The 19676-nt window shown below is 42.6% G+C and overlaps 9 protein-coding genes across 9 annotated transcripts; 3 read left to right on the forward strand and 6 right to left on the reverse strand.

Moving 5' to 3' along the window:
* The first annotated feature begins 73 nt into the window (after positions 1-73).
* Positions 74-2320, forward strand: K450DRAFT_238505 (uncharacterized protein). The gene is made up of 6 exons (XM_051588608.1): positions 74-244; positions 337-718; positions 804-1051; positions 1138-1551; positions 1614-2022; positions 2090-2320. The coding sequence occupies exons 1-6, from the start codon at positions 121-123 to the stop codon at positions 2283-2285; spliced, it is 1773 nt and encodes a 590-aa protein (XP_051445178.1). The 5' UTR covers positions 74-120; the 3' UTR covers positions 2286-2320.
* Positions 2321-2392: 72 nt separating this feature from the next.
* K450DRAFT_238508 (uncharacterized protein) lies at positions 2393-5227 on the reverse strand. The gene is made up of 5 exons (XM_051588609.1): positions 4885-5227; positions 4716-4812; positions 4572-4625; positions 4219-4463; positions 2393-4136 (listed from the first exon to the last, which is right to left on the reverse strand). The coding sequence occupies exons 1-5, from the start codon at positions 5199-5201 to the stop codon at positions 2879-2881; spliced, it is 1971 nt and encodes a 656-aa protein (XP_051445179.1). The 5' UTR covers positions 5202-5227; the 3' UTR covers positions 2393-2878.
* A 1419-nt stretch (positions 5228-6646) lies between these two features.
* K450DRAFT_238513 (uncharacterized protein) lies at positions 6647-8172 on the reverse strand. The gene is made up of 3 exons (XM_051588610.1): positions 7654-8172; positions 7481-7574; positions 6647-7393 (listed from the first exon to the last, which is right to left on the reverse strand). Exons 1-3 carry the CDS (start codon positions 7901-7903, stop codon positions 6841-6843), a joined length of 897 nt encoding a protein of 298 aa, XP_051445180.1. The 5' UTR covers positions 7904-8172; the 3' UTR covers positions 6647-6840.
* Positions 8173-8588: 416 nt separating this feature from the next.
* On the forward strand, positions 8589-9397 carry K450DRAFT_238520 (uncharacterized protein; the record flags this gene model as incomplete). Its single annotated transcript, XM_051588611.1, has 3 exons — positions 8589-8720; positions 8800-9019; positions 9090-9397. Coding segments are annotated over 3 exons (604 nt in total), but the record flags the coding sequence as incomplete, so codon positions are not given.
* A 922-nt stretch (positions 9398-10319) lies between these two features.
* K450DRAFT_163305 (uncharacterized protein) lies at positions 10320-10643 on the reverse strand (the record flags this gene model as incomplete). The annotated part of the gene is made up of 1 exon (XM_051584034.1): positions 10320-10643. A coding segment is annotated over one exon (324 nt), but the record flags the coding sequence as incomplete, so codon positions are not given.
* Positions 10644-10970: 327 nt separating this feature from the next.
* On the reverse strand, positions 10971-11544 carry K450DRAFT_166584 (uncharacterized protein; the record flags this gene model as incomplete). The annotated part of the gene is made up of 2 exons (XM_051584058.1): positions 10971-11403; positions 11477-11544. Coding segments are annotated over 2 exons (501 nt in total), but the record flags the coding sequence as incomplete, so codon positions are not given.
* A 323-nt stretch (positions 11545-11867) lies between these two features.
* On the reverse strand, positions 11868-13344 carry K450DRAFT_238529 (uncharacterized protein). Its single transcript, XM_051588612.1, has 6 exons — positions 13328-13344; positions 13042-13227; positions 12839-12944; positions 12723-12775; positions 12546-12652; positions 11868-12474 (listed from the first exon to the last, which is right to left on the reverse strand). The coding sequence occupies exons 1-6, from the start codon at positions 13334-13336 to the stop codon at positions 12228-12230; spliced, it is 708 nt and encodes a 235-aa protein (XP_051445184.1). The 5' UTR covers positions 13337-13344; the 3' UTR covers positions 11868-12227.
* Positions 13345-14014: 670 nt separating this feature from the next.
* Positions 14015-17613, forward strand: K450DRAFT_238540 (uncharacterized protein). Its single transcript, XM_051588613.1, has 13 exons — positions 14015-14230; positions 14307-14394; positions 14463-14602; positions 14698-15013; positions 15089-15169; positions 15262-15521; positions 15587-15826; positions 15906-16158; positions 16225-16272; positions 16337-16582; positions 16675-16812; positions 16887-17112; positions 17187-17613. Exons 1-13 carry the CDS (start codon positions 14140-14142, stop codon positions 17454-17456), a joined length of 2397 nt encoding a protein of 798 aa, XP_051445185.1. The 5' UTR covers positions 14015-14139; the 3' UTR covers positions 17457-17613.
* Positions 17578-18742, reverse strand: K450DRAFT_238553 (uncharacterized protein). Its single transcript, XM_051588614.1, has 7 exons — positions 18713-18742; positions 18610-18642; positions 18466-18531; positions 18321-18395; positions 18209-18262; positions 18013-18120; positions 17578-17941 (listed from the first exon to the last, which is right to left on the reverse strand). The coding sequence occupies exons 1-7, from the start codon at positions 18729-18731 to the stop codon at positions 17805-17807; spliced, it is 492 nt and encodes a 163-aa protein (XP_051445186.1). The 5' UTR covers positions 18732-18742; the 3' UTR covers positions 17578-17804.
* Between the last annotated feature and the right edge of the window lie 934 nt (positions 18743-19676).

Consider the following 19676-nt stretch of genomic DNA (forward strand, 5'->3'; position numbering starts at 1 on the left):
GGGTTCCATGTTCTATCAAGCCTGTGGGCTCTTACAAAACATTTTGACAGCCAGCGGTGATCAAAAAGATCGTTTCGTCGTCTAGCATTACACTCAACTCGAAACCAATCGCAATCGCTCATGTCTATGGCAGATCCACAGCTACCAATAGCCAATCGTGACGTAACGCAGCAACATTTGAATGAATTTCTCGCATGGCTGAAAGAAAACGGTGCCATTTTGGAAGGACTATCGTTTGGTGCCGGTATGTAGCAGCATTGCAGTAATCGCGTATTGAACTGAATGCACGCACCAACTCACTCGTTTTATAACATTTTCGACCTCTTGACACTGTAGACAAGAGCGGTATGAATGGTGTGATATTGACCAAGGACTTTGAAAACGATCAGACCTACGCTACTATACCATTTAAGCTTATGATTACGGAGCCTCTTGTCCGCCAGCGGTATCCGCAACTGAACGGCCTGTCGTCTAGGGCAGTTATGAGCTTGTTTTTGTCAAACGAATGGCAAAAGGGTGCAGAATCGTTTTGGATGCCATATCTATCTGCTATTCCTAATCGTATTATGACTTCCATGATGTTTGACGAGCAAGATCTCCAGATCTTGCAAGGAACCAATCTTCAGCTTGGAACCATTAGTCGACGAAATTTCTTGTATTCCGAATACGAAAAGATTGTTGAAATCCTGCCAGAGCCAGAGAGGAAAGGGTTTACTTGGTAAGCCATGTTTATATTTGCTCACCAACCCTGCCTCCGCTTAATTTCCCCTCGGGTCACGTCAACTCATCTTATACTACTGTAGGGAGGTTTGTTTGTGGGGATACACGGCTATATCGTCCCGAGCATTTCCGTATAGATTAATTGATGGCAAGGCTGAAGGAGAGATGATGGTTCCACTAGCTGATTCGTTTAATCATGATCCTAATGTCAAGGTCACTTGGAGTGGCAAAGGCACACCAGAGTCCGGTGCACTCGATCTTATCACCCGAGAGCCACTAAAGTCCGGAAATCAATTGTTCACCACATATGGACCTAAATCTAATGAAGAGCGTGAGTTATCAATTTTGTTTATCTTTTTGTTTGTGCGTACCTGTGACCACACTGTGCCCGATTTTGACAACGCTTCATCCTTTTAGTCCTCCTAGGATATGGTTTCTGTATTAAAGATAATCCATATGACTATGTGGTGCTGAAACCCAACTTTAGTCAAGACCCTGATGCGGATATCAAACAGCAAATTCTCCAGGACTGTAATTTATTATCTCAGACCGACAAAGACAGAGAGCTTGTTTATTTCGTCACAAAGGACAACATCCCGGAAGATCTTTTGGCTGTATTTCGGGTACTTGTCATGAACAGTACTGAAACAGAGAACTACATGTCCGCCGATCGACGAGAGCTTTTGGATTTTGTTGGTTATCGAAACGAATTCGCTATGCTCAATACCTTGGCTACGCTACTGAATTACAAAATGCAGAGTTTGCTTGGAACTGAACCCAATCTACCGGAACCCCAACCTTGGCAGCAGGATGCTTTAGAATATAGAGCAGGTAAAGGGCGACTGTGCAATACAAAATTTGATATGTCTGCTAATTTTCTTGTCATTGCGCAGGTCAAGTGAGAGTCACAACTGCAGCCAAAGCATCCGTAGCACACACCCAAAAGCAGCTGATGGTACGCATGCAGTCAAACTTTAGACGAGGTCAAATTGCCAAAATCTGGCCATTCTTAGGTATCCTCAACCCAGACGATAGCGAAATACTTTCCAAAAGCTATAAGGATCAAGTAGAGACCGCGGAAAAGCTCGAGAACAATGTTTTATTGACCGTGGAAGAGGCTTTCCGGTTGGACGAAGATTTCGCCACTGCCTTGCAGGAAGGATACCCACGCGAATCAATAGACCCATCAGATGAAGAGGCTCCGGATTTTGAAGGTATTTATATGATGCTTGTGCTGATCCGCGAACGGTCCAAGGCGCAAAGCAAATGGAGAAGATTTTTGAACCAAATCCCCTCGGAGATGTAAGTGTATTGGTGCATAAATCAATCCCTAAACACCAACTAAAAATGTAACCAACACTATTCGCAGAGCTGAAGACGATCAACAAGATGAATACATACTTAACATACATACTAGTATTATACAGCAAACGCTAATGCCTTCGTACCCTGCCATCTTCGACCCTAGTGTTTTCACGTATCAGGCTCTACTATGGGCGGATCTTGTATGTCAGGTGCATTCAGTCCACACTGAAAATGACACTGTTACCATTGTTCCAATGTAAAAATAAAATAAAATAGACATATAATTGAGATCAGATCAGGGCAGGTCATTTACGCATTAATTACGAGTCAGACGCGCATTTATCATTTTTATTTTTTTATTTTAGTGTCCTTGACGACTGTGTTGTAAATCATCAGGTTATCTTGTACTGTACGATGTGTGTGGGGGATTGATGCTATGTTGCGTTCATTGTCGACATTTATAAATCCTTAGTAGCGTCTACATGCGATGTGAGAAGGCAGGCTAAACAAAAATTTCGAGAGGAGAAATGATGGTGAAGGGATGAGCAGGTGAAGTGCGGGAATAATACAAAGTAAGAAAGGTCGGCAAGAGTTGAAACAAAAAAAGTACAAATGTATACATAAATACGAAACAGTATGTGATGGTATCGAAAAATTGTACGCTGAAAATCAAAAGGGAAACATGAAATATAAACTAAAAGGCGAAGATGAATAGGAAGAACAAGTGACCATAAATACAACAGGAAAACAATAAACAACAATCAAGTGTAGTGTTTTTTTTTGTTGAAATCAATGTTGTTGCCCATAGATTGGCATACAATACACCATTTCAGTTGTCCAGGTAATAATTTGATTAGAAATTTCGTTGTCCCAATGGCTGTTCCTGACCTCCCTTGGTATAGTCAACGGGATGTTTGCGTTTGCTCAGTAAAGTAGCTTTGGCCATGTTGAGTTCAAAAGGAGCGCGCTTGGTTCGATGTTGTGGTTGGTTTTGCGCTTGATTTTGGTATGGGTACTTGTTTATGACAATACCGCCAGCTGTGACACCGGCTTTCCTTTTGGCCATTTCGGCAGCAATCTTGTTCCTTTGGCTGACTTGAAGTAGATTGTTTTGATCAACATTGGGTGCAATCGTTTTATCCAATTCGTGTCTCAAGTTGGCCATTGAATACTGAGCATCTTCTGTACTTTGGTCACTTTCTGTCTCATCGGATGAAGATTCAACATACATGTCTTCAAGATCATCCGCTGTGAGAACTGGTACATGACGCTGGCCTTGGACTTTGCGTCTTTGCTTTTCGGCATCCATGCGCTGGACAGCGTAAGTAACGTCAAACAATTCCTTCATTGCTCCCACGCCGGGAGAGAACACATCAGCTCGCTTATTGCCATCGGAGACTCCAGGAATATCGTTAGGTGTATCGATGTTCATAGGTGTTCCTGTTCTTATGTCATGATGGTCAGAGTAATCGGAATCGAAAGAATCGAATTGCTGATTATGTGCTGGTTGTTGATATTGCTGTTGCTGATGTTGTTGTTGGGCTTGAGCTTGCAGAGGAGTTGCTCCTTGGACATTGTTTGGTTGCTTGGGTAGAGGATGGAATGGCTCGTTCTTAACCCAAGGATGGTTAAGGAATTCGTCAATGGTATAACGCTTGTTGGGGTCGACACAAAGCAAATGACTGATGAGGTCTTTAGCAGATGCCGATATAGGATCCCACCAAGGACTAAGGAATGTATAATAACCGCGGGCAACCTTTTCTGTGAGTAATTGAATGCTCTCGTCATAGAAAGGAGGAAAGCCACAGAGGATCGTGTACAGAACACATCCCAAGGCCCACATATCAACTGATTTTGAATAGCGCTGATCTCTAACAATTTCTGGTGCCGTATAGCCAACTGTGCCGCAAGGTGTCATTGTTGATTGATCCCAGATGATCTTAGAAAGGCCGAAGTCGGCAATCTTGACAAGGCCAATGCCGCCGCCGCCGACATCAGGACGAAATTCGCCTTCGTCTTCTTTCGGTTCATCATCGGGATGTCTTTGAGGTTGATTTTTGCTAGGAATAATTGGGATGCTATCGAATAAAATATTTTCTGGTTTGATATCTCTGATTAAAGAAGAGAAACTTGTGGTTAGTGATCGCGAGGACTTTTTTAATAGGTTATTTGGATCATTGGGTCATGAATTACCTATGAACGACACCGCAGTCCTCATGCATGTGTCGAATGGCTTCAGCAACCTGTTTGATGACGTGCCGACTAAGGTCTTCACTGAAGTAGGTCATGCGTACGATGCGATGGAAAAGTTCTCCACCATTGCACAATTCCAAGACGAGGAAATAGTATTCGTCGGATTCTGAGAAGGAAATGAGTTGTACGACATTTTGATGCTTTACGCTTCTCATGATTTGAATTTCTTTGAGAATATTTGCTCTCTGCTAAATGTTGACCAAACGTCGGATTACAAATTGATAAATGAAATGATGTTGTTAGCCGTCATCGATCACCAAAATTTTGAGTAGGAAGAAGTAAATATTCCATACCTCGGTAGCTTTAGTTTTCTTCTTTAGTGCAGGGTGTAGATGAGCTCTATTAACCTAATGATTTTACAAGTGGTGGATGAGATTTGTTAGTATATATAGTTGTCAAATAATAATAAAAAAATGGCAAGGTTGAAAGGCATTTACCTCTGACTGATCTAATTCAAATTTACGAACGACCTTGACGGCTACTTGTTCTTCAGTAACAGTGTCGTAGGCCCTATAAACATTGGAAAAGGCACCACTAAAGTTTGAGGTGTTAGAGCCATTACAATTCTCTTATCGCGCTCAGCCAAGCCTCGTTTTCTGTACTTACTCGCCCATCTTTTCCAAGAGTTGAAATCGTTCTAATCCACGATAAACAGGCATGGTATTCTTTGAAAGATTTTCTTCTTCAACGATTCTAGCTGCTTTTTCTTGGTTTGTCATGTGCTGATTCTTCGGCACAGTGTCTGAAAGATTCTGCGCTGCATCATCCATGTGCTGCTGATCTGGATGCTTTAGCAAACTGGCATCTGCTTCTCTTTGCTTTCCAAACTTGTCGGAACTGACGCTTTCGTCTTGTCCTTGAGCACTGGCAGCACCAACGGTGTTCTTTCCATGCTTAATAAGGTTCTTTATCTGATCCAACATTATCCAAAAGTATTAAGAAAGTGAAAAGTGTTGGAAGTAGACAAAGGTAAAGGGGATCTTAAAGACTTAAACAATTGTATATTATTTCATAGTCAATTTCCAAAAATGGAAATGACGTATTGATTTGGCGAATTTGACGATGTCCACAAAATTTTTGTCATCACCACTTCGTTCCATAAGTTGCGACGAGAAGGCTATAGAATATCTAGCTGGTATTTTAAAGTTTATTAGCCTTTTTACTTCACAGATGCGAGAATGTAGATAGGTGAAATGATGGAGTAGTTTCCTTACTACTTGTAGAAACCCACAGTAGAAAGTAAAGCACGAAAAGCAAGTTAATTTAAAGCGTCATAGGGCTAATAAGGAACACTCTGACGCAAGGTGCAAACTACGCCATCAAAATAGGTTCCAGGACGCTTTTCCAATAGCTTGGTAAACTATTCTGGAATTGTAAAAAGTAAAAAAACAATGTAACTAATTGCTAGCCATCTATCTGTTAAGAGGAAGTGGTGACTAATAAAATCCTGCAATTTTACGGTATGACACACTACTGAGTCGATGAGAGCAACAACCCAGCATCTGGGAAATTAAGGAATCAAAAAACCTAACAGATAGTTTGTCATTTCATTGAGAGTGCTATGTCAAAAATACAAGTTACTCTTCTTTTTGAGTTTCGATGAACGTCGTAGCGTAGAGATCATTCAGTGCAATAGGTGAAGGGATTTTTTATGAAGTCAGTGAACCTGGCTTCCATAAAGTTCTTTTGTGTGCGGCAGTCCTTGTGAACGCAACACACAGACCTCTTCCGATCAGCCCAGACCATGACGGTATGTGAATTGTGAACCCAGGTAAACTGCGACGCACTGCCAAGTCAATTCAGTCACACGGACGACGCAATTAAATGTACACTTGGGGTTTACATGTCAGCGTATTTATACAGCTCATTTTTATTTGCAGTGTTTCTAACCTGTGTTTTTATTTTTATTTATCGGTTGTGAGAGGGCGTTTGCAACATCTGTTATTCAATTAACCCCGTTTTGAAACGCAGCTTGAGGTGATGATGTTAAAAGGTGAAAGGCGTCGTTCTGATAGCACCGATGAAAGCATGGTATACGATGTCTTGTTTTCTCACAACCTTAACGAATGCCATGGCAAGCAGAAACTTCAAGGGGATGGTTTTGGGGTAAATCTAAGATCTCGCTATGTCTTACTTATTACATCGATGTCACCATGGCATTCATTCTCACCTTCATATGTGCTTTGTTTTCATGGCTCAACTGTAGCAACGTATAAAGACTCTTTGTTTTTCTAGCTTACTCAATACGCTCTCAATTGAAAGTCTTGAAACGCGAAATACCAACTCAACAAAGTGATATACATCCAAATCAGATATAGAGCATAACTTGATGGTGATTATTAACGTCAAGTCATCAGTATAACAAATCTCGCTAGTACTTTCGTGAATTACAGAGCACTCCCATTTTATTAAATTGTATAACTTACGCCTTCAAAGGGAAAGAATACACATAGGGCCAAGATGGATATGTTCTATCATACAGTTATGTCATAGGCTAAGGTTATAAATTTTGAGGGAATAGAAGGGTCATTTGCTCATAGTCGTATATACAAGCGATGCTGTTTAAGCACTGGTGATAGTAACGGTGGCAGAACCGTCAATGTTCTCAATGACAAGAACCTTGTTTCCATTTACACCATCCTCAAGCTTGTGAGAACCAGAGCCTTGGATGTTGACATTGACACCGGCAGGGTAAAGCTTGCTGCTGATGTCAATCTTAACAACGGAACCAGCTTCTCCACCTTCGATCTCAAGAGTATACTCCTTCTCAGCGTGCGTAAAGTGCTCGTTTCCGGTAACGGCGCTAGCTTCGGTGATGTATGGAGGGTAGCCATGAGTCTGGATATAATCAATGACCTTTCCAGCGCACAAAGGAATCTGTTGCTGAATGCTAGCAAGGAAAGAGCTAGGAATAGAACCAGCAATGTCGATTTGTGTAACGTAGGTAACAGCGATACCTTCCTCGACAGGAACGGCCTTCCATCCAGAAACGTAAAGAGTAGCACGAACATTGCCGTAAACTTCAGGGATATCAGCATCCTCCACCGAGGTCATAGAGACATAGACGGCATCGTCACCAATATCACGGATAGCAGTACCAGCGATGTCTCTTGGGCTAAAGTAAAAAAAAAAAAAGACGCGCGTTTAAACCGGGTTAGTTCAACACGACTCTGTAGCATCACGTACTACTTCAATGCATTACCTCATGGGCCATGGAGTCTTGAGTCTGCTCCAGAAAAGGGTCTCGCGGAAATTGAAGGTCTCCTTAACTTCGGCGACATCGAACTTCTCATCCCCTGTGCGACCAAGGAAACCGCTCGTTAACACCGGTGAACAAATAGCTTTGGGTATCAACTCGATGTCATGACTACTTACAAACTTTACGACTTCCAGGTGAGGTGGCAACGGCAGCTACCTGGGCCAGAGTGTATTCCTTTCCAGGGAGAATAGTATCACCACGGACGATAGGGAGTGTTTGACCGTCAACGGTCTTGCTGTAAAGCTTGACACCGTTGGACTCGGACGAAAAGTCCCAGCCGTCAAGTGAGCCAGTAAGCTCCTTGAGGTAAGCTAGAGCCTTGCGGGTGGTTTCAGCGTGACGATTGTTTGATTCGATGATGGTCATTTTGGAGCTAGAGTGCGTACGAGTATTCAGCTCAGTGGCCCCTTTGCTTTTAAAGCCTGGCGGAAACAGTAACACACAATCCCCGAATTCGGCTGTCGTCGTTTCACGTGGCTTTCATGTGAATACGTCTGGAAGTTAAATAGTTATATTCCTTCCACGGCAGCAGCTTATTACGACAAAAAGCTTTTCAGCTATGCGGATTGATCGAAGTAATAGGATGCTTGCATAAGTAGTATGTGATTCCTTGTTGTTATCAAAGCACAACGACCGACACAACTGGTGAATGGCAATGGACAGTTTGCTGAGATCCAATAAGACAAAGTGGTTTAAAAGATTCATGTGCAAAGATGGTAGCTTCGTTCGCATTATCCAATCAATGTACTGGTGCGTATTCAATGTTTTGCACACGATACTGCTGTACGACTGGCAATTCCAAACGCCTCTTCTCCCCGCACATTGGGAAATCAGCGGAGATCATTGCCTAAGGACAGAAGCCTCAGTTACCTCACTCACACGATATGATGTATGTATAATAAAACTACCTTTGGCTACATCATCTATGAAATAAAAAGCGATTTCCCAATGGTTGGTGAATTTGTCGAGATTGAAACTCCGGGCCATCGTTGCTGTGCCTGGCTATTTTTTTTTGTTGGTACTGAGAGCCACCATATAATTTGTAGGTCCACATGCAGGCATTTCGTGAAAGTAGGCGATGTCTACCTTCCATATTTCAGTATCGAACATTCTTCAGTCTTCCAAAGGTCATACCAGATATCTTTGATTCCAGAAAGGTTTATAGCGAACGCAAGCTTCTAAAGTACGTCCCACCATGGCAAGTTTTCGAAGCGAATGAGCGCAGCTACTGACCGGCCAGAACCTTTTTTTCTCGTTTGCAGCTATTCTCAAGCACAAGTTTACGACGTTGTTTCCAATGTTACCGATTACCACCATTTTATACCTTTTTGTTCTCATTCCAAAGTCTTTTCCACCAAAGCTGCACCGTCTCCCGTGGCTCCCAGCCGGGTCGTTATGGAGGCCGAGCTAGGTGTTGGCTTTAACCTGTTCAACGAAAAGTACATGTCCAAAGTCACTTGCGACAAACCGACTCTGGTCAAGGTAAGATATGGCTATATGGGTACTCGGAATACAAGAGAAATCAATCACTGACATAAGAATTTGCTATAAGGCGGAATCGGCCGATGCCACCATGTTTAAGGAACTCGTAACTACTTGGCGCTTTACGCCTAATTTGAACCGGCCAGGCATCGATAATGTATCAGCATCACATCATCCGTCATGCTGGGTTGATTTCAGTATTGCATTTGAGTTCGCCTCCCCACTCCATGCGCATGCGTCAAGTGTCTTTTTCGACAAGGTGTCAACCATGATGATGTCTGCTTTCATCGAACGCTGCGAAAAGGTATATGGAAAGCGGTAGTATAGATTGTTTTATTTAGATCACTCTATATAGATTATAGAAATGACTCGCTGTAAGAGATTCACATATAGACCTTTAGTTATCTACAAATGATAGACACCTTTGTCCCTTTTAAAAGTTGGCGCCTCCCATTTTCTTATCCATGTATCCGTCCACAACCTGTTCAGTTGAACCGAGATCTTCATCGACGTTTTTCAGTTTGCTTTGAGGAGTTTTAGTGGAAGCATCAGTTTCTTCTGCTGCAACATTGGTTGGCTGGTTTACAACAGTATTGGCTTGGCCATGTGAAGCAAGGTTCTGCTGCTGTTCAGTCAGGCTTTCGCTGGGTTGGCCTTCTTTTGTATCAAAAGGCGGAAGGTGGTAATCGTTTGGTGCTCCTTTTTGAAAATCCATTTTTGAAAAGTTGATAGGAAGAGAAATAGCTCTATTTCTTGGTATAAATATTGTTTCTTCGTTATCATGGCATTGACCGCATAATGACGCATAAGGTTCGCTAAGGTCTTCAAACTCAACCAACTAATAAGTTATGGCATGGCATGACAAAACGAAGCTTAAAATGCAAACTTGCAAAATCTGGTTATTTTATCAAGGGCCCATTCATTTATCTGGTTCTGACCACCATATCCTCCTGTCTTTTCTGTATGCTAACCGATACTTCTCGTCGTGAACAATGCAGTACGCACTTCTATTGCCATTTTTTATTTTTCAATTACAATATTACACACTGGATGGCTCCTTACTTTGAAAAATGAGGTGCAAAATATACAACTTTGACAGTCTTTCCAACCTCAGCTTGGTCTGGGGTCAGCAATACCGTGAATCCTTTCCTGCCTTATCCCATCGCTACTAGTCCGAATCACTTTCGCTGTCACTGTAGTTGGCCAGCATACTAAGACCGTTCGCAGGCGCTTTACCATTCGCTACATTTGAAATTGTTGTAGATTTTGACTGCTTGTCGCCAGTGGACTTGGGTGTGACGAATCGAGTCATCATATCTTCACTGTTCATAGTGGCTGTATCGGTTTGTAATTTGTTTTGCAAAATCTTGAAACACACTGCAATCTGCGTCTTGGGCACTTCCGTCAATGCGCAAATATCACGGAACGTACGATCCACTTTTTCCTGTCGACAAGCAATGAAAATGCAAGCAGCGATGATGGCGTCGCTTGCTTTACCCCTCAATAGTTTTTCGTCTTCGACTCGTTTATAAAGTTGTTTGGCTGTATCGCTGACTAATTCCGATAACGAGATAGAATCGCACATTGCACTGATCTCCTCATAGGCTTTTAATAAGGTTCGTTCACTCTTGATGTCGACTACGACAGGGTCTTTGTTGACTGTCTTCTTTTTAACAGTGATACCTAGAGAGTTAGTATCTTCAGCCTTTCGCTTCTTAGCAACCAAAGGCGTCTTGAAGGATGGCATGTTTTTCGCTAGTTCTGAATCGGCCAATAATGTCACAGCGTCTGGTTGTAGGTCGCCATCATGCAGTTTTCGTACTTTTTGTCCGCTCGCGGATGTGAAAATACTAGCAGCCAGTCGTTCATCCTCCAAATCATCATCGTTCAAAGCTTGCTGGACAACGCCTTGATCTTCCGTAGACAATTTTCCTAAAACATCGTCCACATCCACTCGCTCAGATCTCGCATTCCGCGTTCGTATTTCGTCCAAGGCGTCAAGAATATCCATCTCCCGTTTGGAGTCGAGTGTTCGATTTTCCAGTGCCTTCATAGGGTCGTATTCCTCCTCTTCTTCTTGTTGTTTTCTTAGCTCTTCACTTTCCGCTCCTTCGTCTCTCCATGGTTCAAAGTTACGACTGACACCATTTTCAGCTACGTAATCTGTGTTTTGGGGATCGGTCTTGAAGGTGATTTCGGCGGAGCATCGAGTGCATCGAATGTAGAATCGGAAAATCTTAATGTTCAAGTACGATTCTCCTTCTACCGTTTCTTTTCGAGCGTTGAACTTTTTTCCTTTGTAAATATATTCACCACAAGTGTTGCATCTCATGGAAAATGGTGCCATAAGACGAACTTTGTGTTGTAGATCTTTTGGCTTTTTTCTAAAAAGGTTGTTTCAGGGTTAGATTCTACAGTATGGTTAAGTTCAACTTCTTCAAAGCTTCATATACTTACTGCCTTGGGATCTGTGAAGGATCGAAGTTCGGTGGGAAGTACTTGTTCAGGACCTTACGTTCTGACATGGTGAGGTAGGAAAGCTAGCGATCTGTACTGGTAGCGCAGTTCCTAGGAAAAATTTGGTGGAGCGATAGCCATTTGAAATATTGCACGTGACTTCACTTTTTGGTGTCAGGGAATGTACCGACGTTGCATATTGGCACTGTACTGGTACGAAGAAACAAACCGGTATTTATGAAGTTACTGTATAAGCGTACGTCAAATACTTTTGATTTGTAATCTCGGCTAGATATCGCAAAAATTGCACGCGAGCCTCGGCAGCATCCGTTTCAAGGCTAAGGGGATCATCGTGTCTCTTCCCTTTGACCCAACGTTAACACAACTACACTATTTTTAAAAACGTTCAGATATTGTGTTTAGAGTATCATCATATATCTATGCATTAGACAATTTTATGGAAAATGGATAGGCAACAAGGTCTGGCGAAATCATCAGCCATAAATGTTGTATATGGCCTTCACCAAGTTCAAAAGGTGAGAGAGGAAAAAGGAAAGAATGAAGCAAAAGAAGAGGAAAAAAAGAGGGGGAGAGCTGAGAATAATGAAAAAATGGAAGCAATGCCTGAAGAGCTGGGAAAAAGTCAGAAACAGAAGCTCCTACAGCTCCCATAAACACAGTTCGACTGTCGATATGTACATACATCCAATTACTGATATCCCTTGTCGTGTACATGGAAGATCTTGCCACTCTAATATGGTGAGTAATAACCTCCTCTACCACGGCCACGACCACGACCACGATATCCAAAGCCGGCATTATGTCCGTACGGACCGCCGCGAAAACCTCCGCGACCACGCCCACGACCTCGTTGAGAAAATCCAGGAATATTGGTACGCTTAGGCGTCACCTTGAGCAAGCGACCTCGGAAAAGAGATTCATTCAATGTCGTAGCAGCGTTGACATGTTCTGGTTCAGCAAACTCGACATATGCAAAGCTAAGAATGTAAATTTATATTAACATCGATTTTGTGAGGGATTAAATCTTCAGCAGTTTTTTCAAACATACCCCTTAGGATGACCGGTGAACTTATCGCAAATGATAGTGACTCGATTAATCGTTCCACAGGATTGAAAGTGTGCTTGAAGTTCTTCGGGAGCAGTGCCGTAATCAACCTAAACACGCATGAGGGACTGCGGATTAGTTTGAAGCTATTGTGATTAGCACAAGTACGCAATAACTTACGTTTCCGACGTAAACAGATCTACTGTCTACAGCCTCCTTATCTGTTGTCATAAATAGCATCAATTAGTATAGTGATCAAGACGTTCCACCAGCCAAAAACTGTTGCTATAGCCAACCTTCTTCTGGGCCGTTCATTGTCTTCTCCACCTCTGCTTGCATGTCGCGTAATTTCGAGGCTTCCTCTTCCATTTCTTTGACTCGAGCCTTCATGGCTTCTAATTCCTATTGTAGGCAAACGCACACAGCGGAAAAAAAAAAAATCAGTCGATCCGCTGACATTAACGATTCTCGATTCAGATCTGAGATTTGTGAGTATTACCTTGTCAACCTCCTCTTCGTTCTGATCACCTTGGACTGCATCAGAAGCCCTTTCTTGAACAACGGGATCGTCATTTAGTTGAGGAAGAGCAGCTGCATTCTCTGGTTCTGACATGATGTTGGTAGGGAGACGTGCGTTACGAAGCAAGTTCGTTAGCGGCCATCCATACGAAAATGTTGTTTGTGACTGGCAATTTTTTTTCAGTCAGTACTGCAGGTCAGATTCCATACCGTGCTGACTTCAATTGTCTTTACGACGATAGAACAGTCGTTACAACTACACCTACTTCCTTCATTCTTTATCCGTTAGTTGTCTTGAAAGTTGTTTACAATCACAACAACAATGCAAGTAGATAATTTTCCATTTCCGAGCGATCGGGCTATCATGCAAGTTGTGACATACTTTACACCCTTCCATTGCTACCGTTATACCATATTCACAGCAACGTACATACAATCAGCAATTGCTGATATACTTACGCTTAGCAATTACTAATATTACTTAAGTTCGGTAATTATTGATAAGGATGCGGATTGTTTGTTGGCCAAGCTATGAAAAGGCTCATATTCTCAGTTTCATGTTTGAGGATATAATGCTTTTATTACATCTTAAAAGTCCTCAATGAGTGATAAGGTCAAATCGACTTTTGAGACTGGAAAGTTAACACATCCAAAAGTACTAAAGAAACGTCACTATGCCGTGTTGATATTGGCAACCCGGGAGACACTGTACAGACTCCGGCATCGGCATATCGCGCACAAGCACGCTCCAATCTCAGTCAGTCAAGTAACTTTGGCTATTTAAAATAATGTTCGTTTGTAAGACTTCCCGGAAAAACAGAATAGGATTGAGCTTGCCTGAGACCACACTGCAACAAACCCTACCTGTATTATGATTGGTTGACACTGCCACAGGTCATAGTGTGACTGCTGACAAACAGGCGAGGCGACATCGCAGGCGAATTTTCTCCGCCTCGAGGCAGCACTTACAACCGGGCGCAAATTGAGGCTCAGGATTGAGACATTGGCATCAAGTTTGCCTCGATTCCCTTACTAGAATCCTCAAAAAGTCACCGGATACATCTCCAGTAGGACAACAATGCCAGCAGAAACGCGCCAGGTACGTCTGACTGTCATCGCGGCTGATGGTCTGTACAAGAAAGATCTATTCAAGCTCCCAGACCCATTTGGTAAGTGAAGATGCCTCATGATTTCTACAGCATTAGCAACTTTTTAACTAAACCATTTTTTCTATTGTTACCATAGCCGTGGTGACAGTCGATGGCGAGCAAACGCACACAACTACAGTCATAAAAAAGACATTGAACCCATATTGGAACGAAAGCTTTGATGTGTAAGCAAATTATATATGGTTGGTGCCGTAGTTGGCTGACGGCAAACTCATGTAATATCAATCTACAGCCAAGTCAAAAACCAAAGTGTCATTGCAGTTCAAGTATTTGATCAGAAAAAATTCAAAAAGAAGGGACAAGGCCAAGGCTTTCTTGGCGTTGTTAACGTTCAAGTCGGCAATGTATTTGATGTTAGCATTGGTGGAGACGGTATGTAATGGATTCAGTCTACACATGATGTTTGTTACTTTTATTTTTAAAAATTATGCAATCCTACTAACGCAATACTGGCTTTCCTAACAAAGAAATGCTGACACTGGACTTGAAGAAATCCAATAGCAACGATGTCATCAGCGGAAAATTGATATTTAATCTTTCTACTAATGTCAATGCACCTATACGCAATGGAACGAATACTTTAGCACCCAATGCTTCTAATCGTGCCTCCATGAATGCCTCCAGCACCTCACTCGCCCCACCACAACAGCGCAATAGTGTTCAGTCTTCATCCGCTCCGCCATCCTCACTCCCCTTGACTACCTCTCTTGCCAACCAAGTTCCAGCTGGACAACCATCTGCTTCTTCTACCTCTCATAGTGCTCAGACGGATCTTCCTCCAGGGTATGTAAAAATGGCTGCTAAAATATGCTCATCATATTATCAATTTTTATTCTTACATATTTTTTTTTTCCTTAGATGGGAACGTCGAACTGATCATTTGGGTCGGCCATACTATGTGGACCACAACACACGAACCACGACATGGAATCGCCCAGAGTATGTGATATTTAAATTACCTTCATGGTTTCTGCTTCTTTATTACCACGACGATGTTTCTTATAAATTCGTCGTCTTCTTGCTTCCTTCAGAGTTGGAACAAGTCAGTCACAGAGAACGCAAGAGCAACAAGTTCAAACAGAAATGGAAAGACAGCGTCACAATGCACGTATGCTTCCTGAAGATCGCCCAAGCGCCAATGCTAGTTCTACTTCATTAGAATCCCCTCCAGCAGCTCCAGCGGTTAGCACGCCCCAAGCGCCGCAAGGCAATGGTCCTGCTGCTAATGGTATCTTGCCATTAAACAACAACGCAACCACAGCTGGAAATGGACCGCTGCCATCCGGATGGGGTCAGTTTTTGAAAAAAGTATATGGCTGCGTCTTATGATACCAATGCTAACGACTTTTACATTAGAAATGAGAACTACTGCTGAAGGCAGACCCTACTTTGTTGATCACACCACACGCACAACTACCTGGGTTGATCCACGCCGACAGCAATATATCAGAACTCTTGGTCCTGGCCAAAGCAATCAAGTCCAAGTTCAACCTGTCTCGCAACTTGGCCCATTGCCTTCTGGTTGGGAAATGAGACTTACTAGCACTGCAAGAGTGTACTTTGTAGATCATAACACGAAAACGACCACTTGGGATGGTATGCCAAACTTTAGCAAATATGTGACAAACTATGGTCACGTCAAAACTAACAATGGGCTTGTTTTATTTTACTTTAGATCCACGTCTTCCTAGCAGTCTCGATCAAAATGTACCACAATACAAGCGAGATTTCCGTCGTAAATTGATTTATTTCAGATCACAGCCTGCACTTCGACCCGTTCCTGGACAATGTCACATCAAAGTTAGACGAGATCGTATTTTCGAAGATGCTTACGCTGAAGTTATGCGTCAAGCTCCGGCTGATTTGAAGAAACGTCTTATGATTAAGTTTGATGGAGAAGATGGTTTGGATTACGGTGGTTTGTCAAGGTATGCTTTTGTGAAATTGCAATGGAGCGTCACCAGCTCGTAACACCTGCTAATGCCCCATTGTAGAGAATTCTTCTTCTTGTTATCTCATGAAATGTTCAATCCATTCTACTGGTAAGTAATGTTTCATACTCATTATTTGCCTTGGCATACTTGCTTACCCACACTTCCATCACAGTCTATTTGAGTACTCAGCTCACGACAATTATACATTGCAAATCAATCCCCACTCTGGTATCAATCCTGAGCATTTGAACTACTTCCGATTCATCGGTCGCGTGGTTGGATTGGCCATTTTCCATCGCCGCTTCTTGGATGCTTTCTTCATTGTCTCTTTCTACAAGATGATGATTGGAAAGAAGGTTGCCGTTGCTGATATGGAGAGTGTTGATGCGGATTTCCATCGAAGTTTAATGTGGATGCTGTAAGTTTGCCTTGGCAAAATTTAATTCTATTTTTAGTCTAGCCCTATGAATGCTTTAGCAGTGCCGGTTCTAATTTCAATCTATTTACCAGTGAGAACGACATCACCGATGTTCTCGACCTCACTTTCTCTACTGATGACGATCGATTTGGCGAAGTTGTGACCGTGGACTTGATACCAAACGGCCAAAACATCGACGTTACAGAGGAAAACAAGAAGGAATACGTAAAGTGAGTATCACTCTATAGAGGATTTTTTTGTGTATTCTTCATCATTTCTGATAATTAACCTTGCGGTGGTTTAGTCTCATCACAGAATGGCGTATCTCCAAGAGAGTGGAGGAGCAATTCAAGGCATTCAAGGAGGGATTCAATCAACTTATTCCCCAAGACCTTATCAATGTTTTCGACGAAAGAGAACTGGAGTTGCTCATGGGCGGTATTGCTGAGATTGATGTGGACGATTGGAAGAAACACACAGACTATCGCGGATACACTGAAAACGACGAAGTCGTGCAGTGGTTCTGGAAGGTAAGAGAATGATTTTGTTGTTACTTTGATGAACTACCGGAAAGCCGTATCTGATGCTTCAATTATTACATTAGTGCGTAAGGTCTTGGGATGGAGAAAAGAAGTCTCGTCTTTTGCAATTTACAACTGGCACATCGCGTATCCCAGTCAATGGATTCAAGGATCTCCAGGGTAGTGATGGGCCTCGTCGTTTCACTATAGAAAAGGCTGGAGAAGTGACTCAACTTCCTAAAGCACATACCTGTTTCAATCGCATTGATATGCCACCATATAAGTCCTATGAAGCCCTCGTTGCTAAACTCACTCTTGCTGTTGAAGAAACAATGGGATTCGGACAAGAATAGAACAAACAAAGCTTCTGCTGTTCTTCTTTATCATTAATTCCTTTTGATTGCTATCAGACACTTCTTTAACAGTACTCTACTTTAACCCTTTTTCTATTTTCCCTCATGCTATCTTCTAATGCTGTGACCTCTTTTCATACTTTGTCCCGTCAAGCGGACAGCGTTACCCCCCGCACACACTCCCCAACATTTGTATCCCTTTCAAATGATTGTATTATTCTGAATAACATCTGAACAACAGTAAAAATGATGGATTTGTCGATGCATCTCTGTAAAAAAAAAAAAAAAAGAAGGAAGAAGGCATTTTTATGGTTTATTCCGTCGCGTATCTACAATTGAATAGGTAAATCAAGGACCATCGACTGGTCGTGGTCCTCGCATGTCTTGACCACCGGGCGGAGGTCCATATCCATTTGGTGGAGGAGGTCCGCCTGGGCCACCATAGAATTGAGGAGGGGGAGGTCGCTGACCATAGGGGCCATGACCTATACAATGGAAACCGTTGAGCAATGTAATCATACAATATAGTGTAAGCCTTCGGCCTTTGCAAACTTACCCATTGGAGGAGGTCCATTTGGTGAGACGCCAGGTGGAGGGCCACCGGGGAATCCTTGTGGTGGTGGACCGCGCATTCCTGGCGGCGGGCCCATAGGTGGTCGGAACCCTGGAGGGGGAGGACCGCCTTTGAATAGAATTGCAAGTTTAATAGAGTGAAAGGCAACTGGCTGGCTTATTCTCAATTTTTTGCTTACCTGGTCCACCAAACATTGGAGGTGGGGGATAGCCAGCATATTGAGCCGGTATACCTAAAACCAGTGAGTATCCCAGATTGAGTTCAACAATAACCATCAACAGCACACCTACCACCAGGTCCTCCAGCGCCTTCATAAGCCTTTGTGATTTCGTCAATGATAGACTGTGCCTTATCCTGACCTAATTCTGTTTAATGGGCAGCTCGTTAGATCTCTATGTTTACGTGTTGGTATCCTCTATCGCTCTGAGATCATACCAGCATAGTAGTTTCGAACATTGGCAACGTGTGCTTTTCCTGCATTGTGTGCTTTCCGAACAGATGCTGGTAGATTTACGTTAATACATCCAATCAATTGTGTTAAAAAAAAAAAAAAAGCGAAACTATCCATTCCGAACTTACAACTGTCGTGTGTGAGGAAAATATCACAGTACTCTGCAGTGGCGGTTCATAACAATTAGTAAAAGAGGTTTGGATCATATAGCAGTGACGAATTCCAGCTTACCACAATAGTACTTGGGCATGTGGAATTCTGGATCTGATTTTTCTTCGAATTGGCCACCAAATTGCTCTATAACACTGGGAAACGGATATGGTCACGTGGTCCAACCCATTTCCACGAAAACCATGCCTGAGTACCCAGCATGGAAGCATGGCTGTCAAAGTATCCTTGTAACCATATATGACATATTTTCAAATCCATGCTTTCTTATCATTCGATTATGCTCGATTTTGTCAAAAATTCCTCCCTCAGAAAAAAATGCCTGGGAAATACCTCGATCGCTAGTTACCTGGTTGGCATGGTGATAAAAACTTTAAAAAACGACGGTCATTGAATTATAAAACTTTCACAATTTGAGCGAAATAAAAAGGTCGCAAGCTGGTCCAAACGCGTATCGCAATGTCTTACGAGATCCGTGGAGTTCCCATTTCAGTCTGCTACCTTTCAGTTATTTTGGATTACCTGGCGTTGTGCAAGGTGCCTGACGCCACCCAATCGCTAATTTCGTCCGCAAGCAAGGCATAGAAAACGGCTCAATAGTGAGCAATTGCTAACCATCAACCCCTTACCCAGCATATTTTGTTTATGTATTGTCATAACAATGTAACATGGTCTGATATTCGCGCATATCATGGGCACACTATGTTCCCATAGTCGTATCCCACCCAGACGATCGAGAGAACACATTGTTTCTCAAACCACGTTGAGCAACGTCTTTTTAGCAATGTTTATTGCATGCCCGATAACTGTCGGTTACGCAGACTCCGAGATCGCCAGAAACTTTTTTATTGACACTGCTTTGCAGAACATCCCCATAACATTGCATGGCTGTTATGATGATGTACAATTAGTCAACGAAGCGCTCACAATCAATTCGTACGATATGCAGTCAAATTTGGGCAGTCGCAGTTATAGTTGGCACGACCATGTATTTCAAGGGGCGATTGTACTACTACCGTGGAACACA

The sequence above is a fragment of the Umbelopsis ramanniana genome (genome assembly GCF_025399195.1).
Source record: "Umbelopsis ramanniana AG unplaced genomic scaffold K450scaffold_23, whole genome shotgun sequence".
Lineage (NCBI taxonomy): Eukaryota > Fungi > Mucoromycota > Umbelopsidomycetes > Umbelopsidales > Umbelopsidaceae > Umbelopsis > Umbelopsis ramanniana.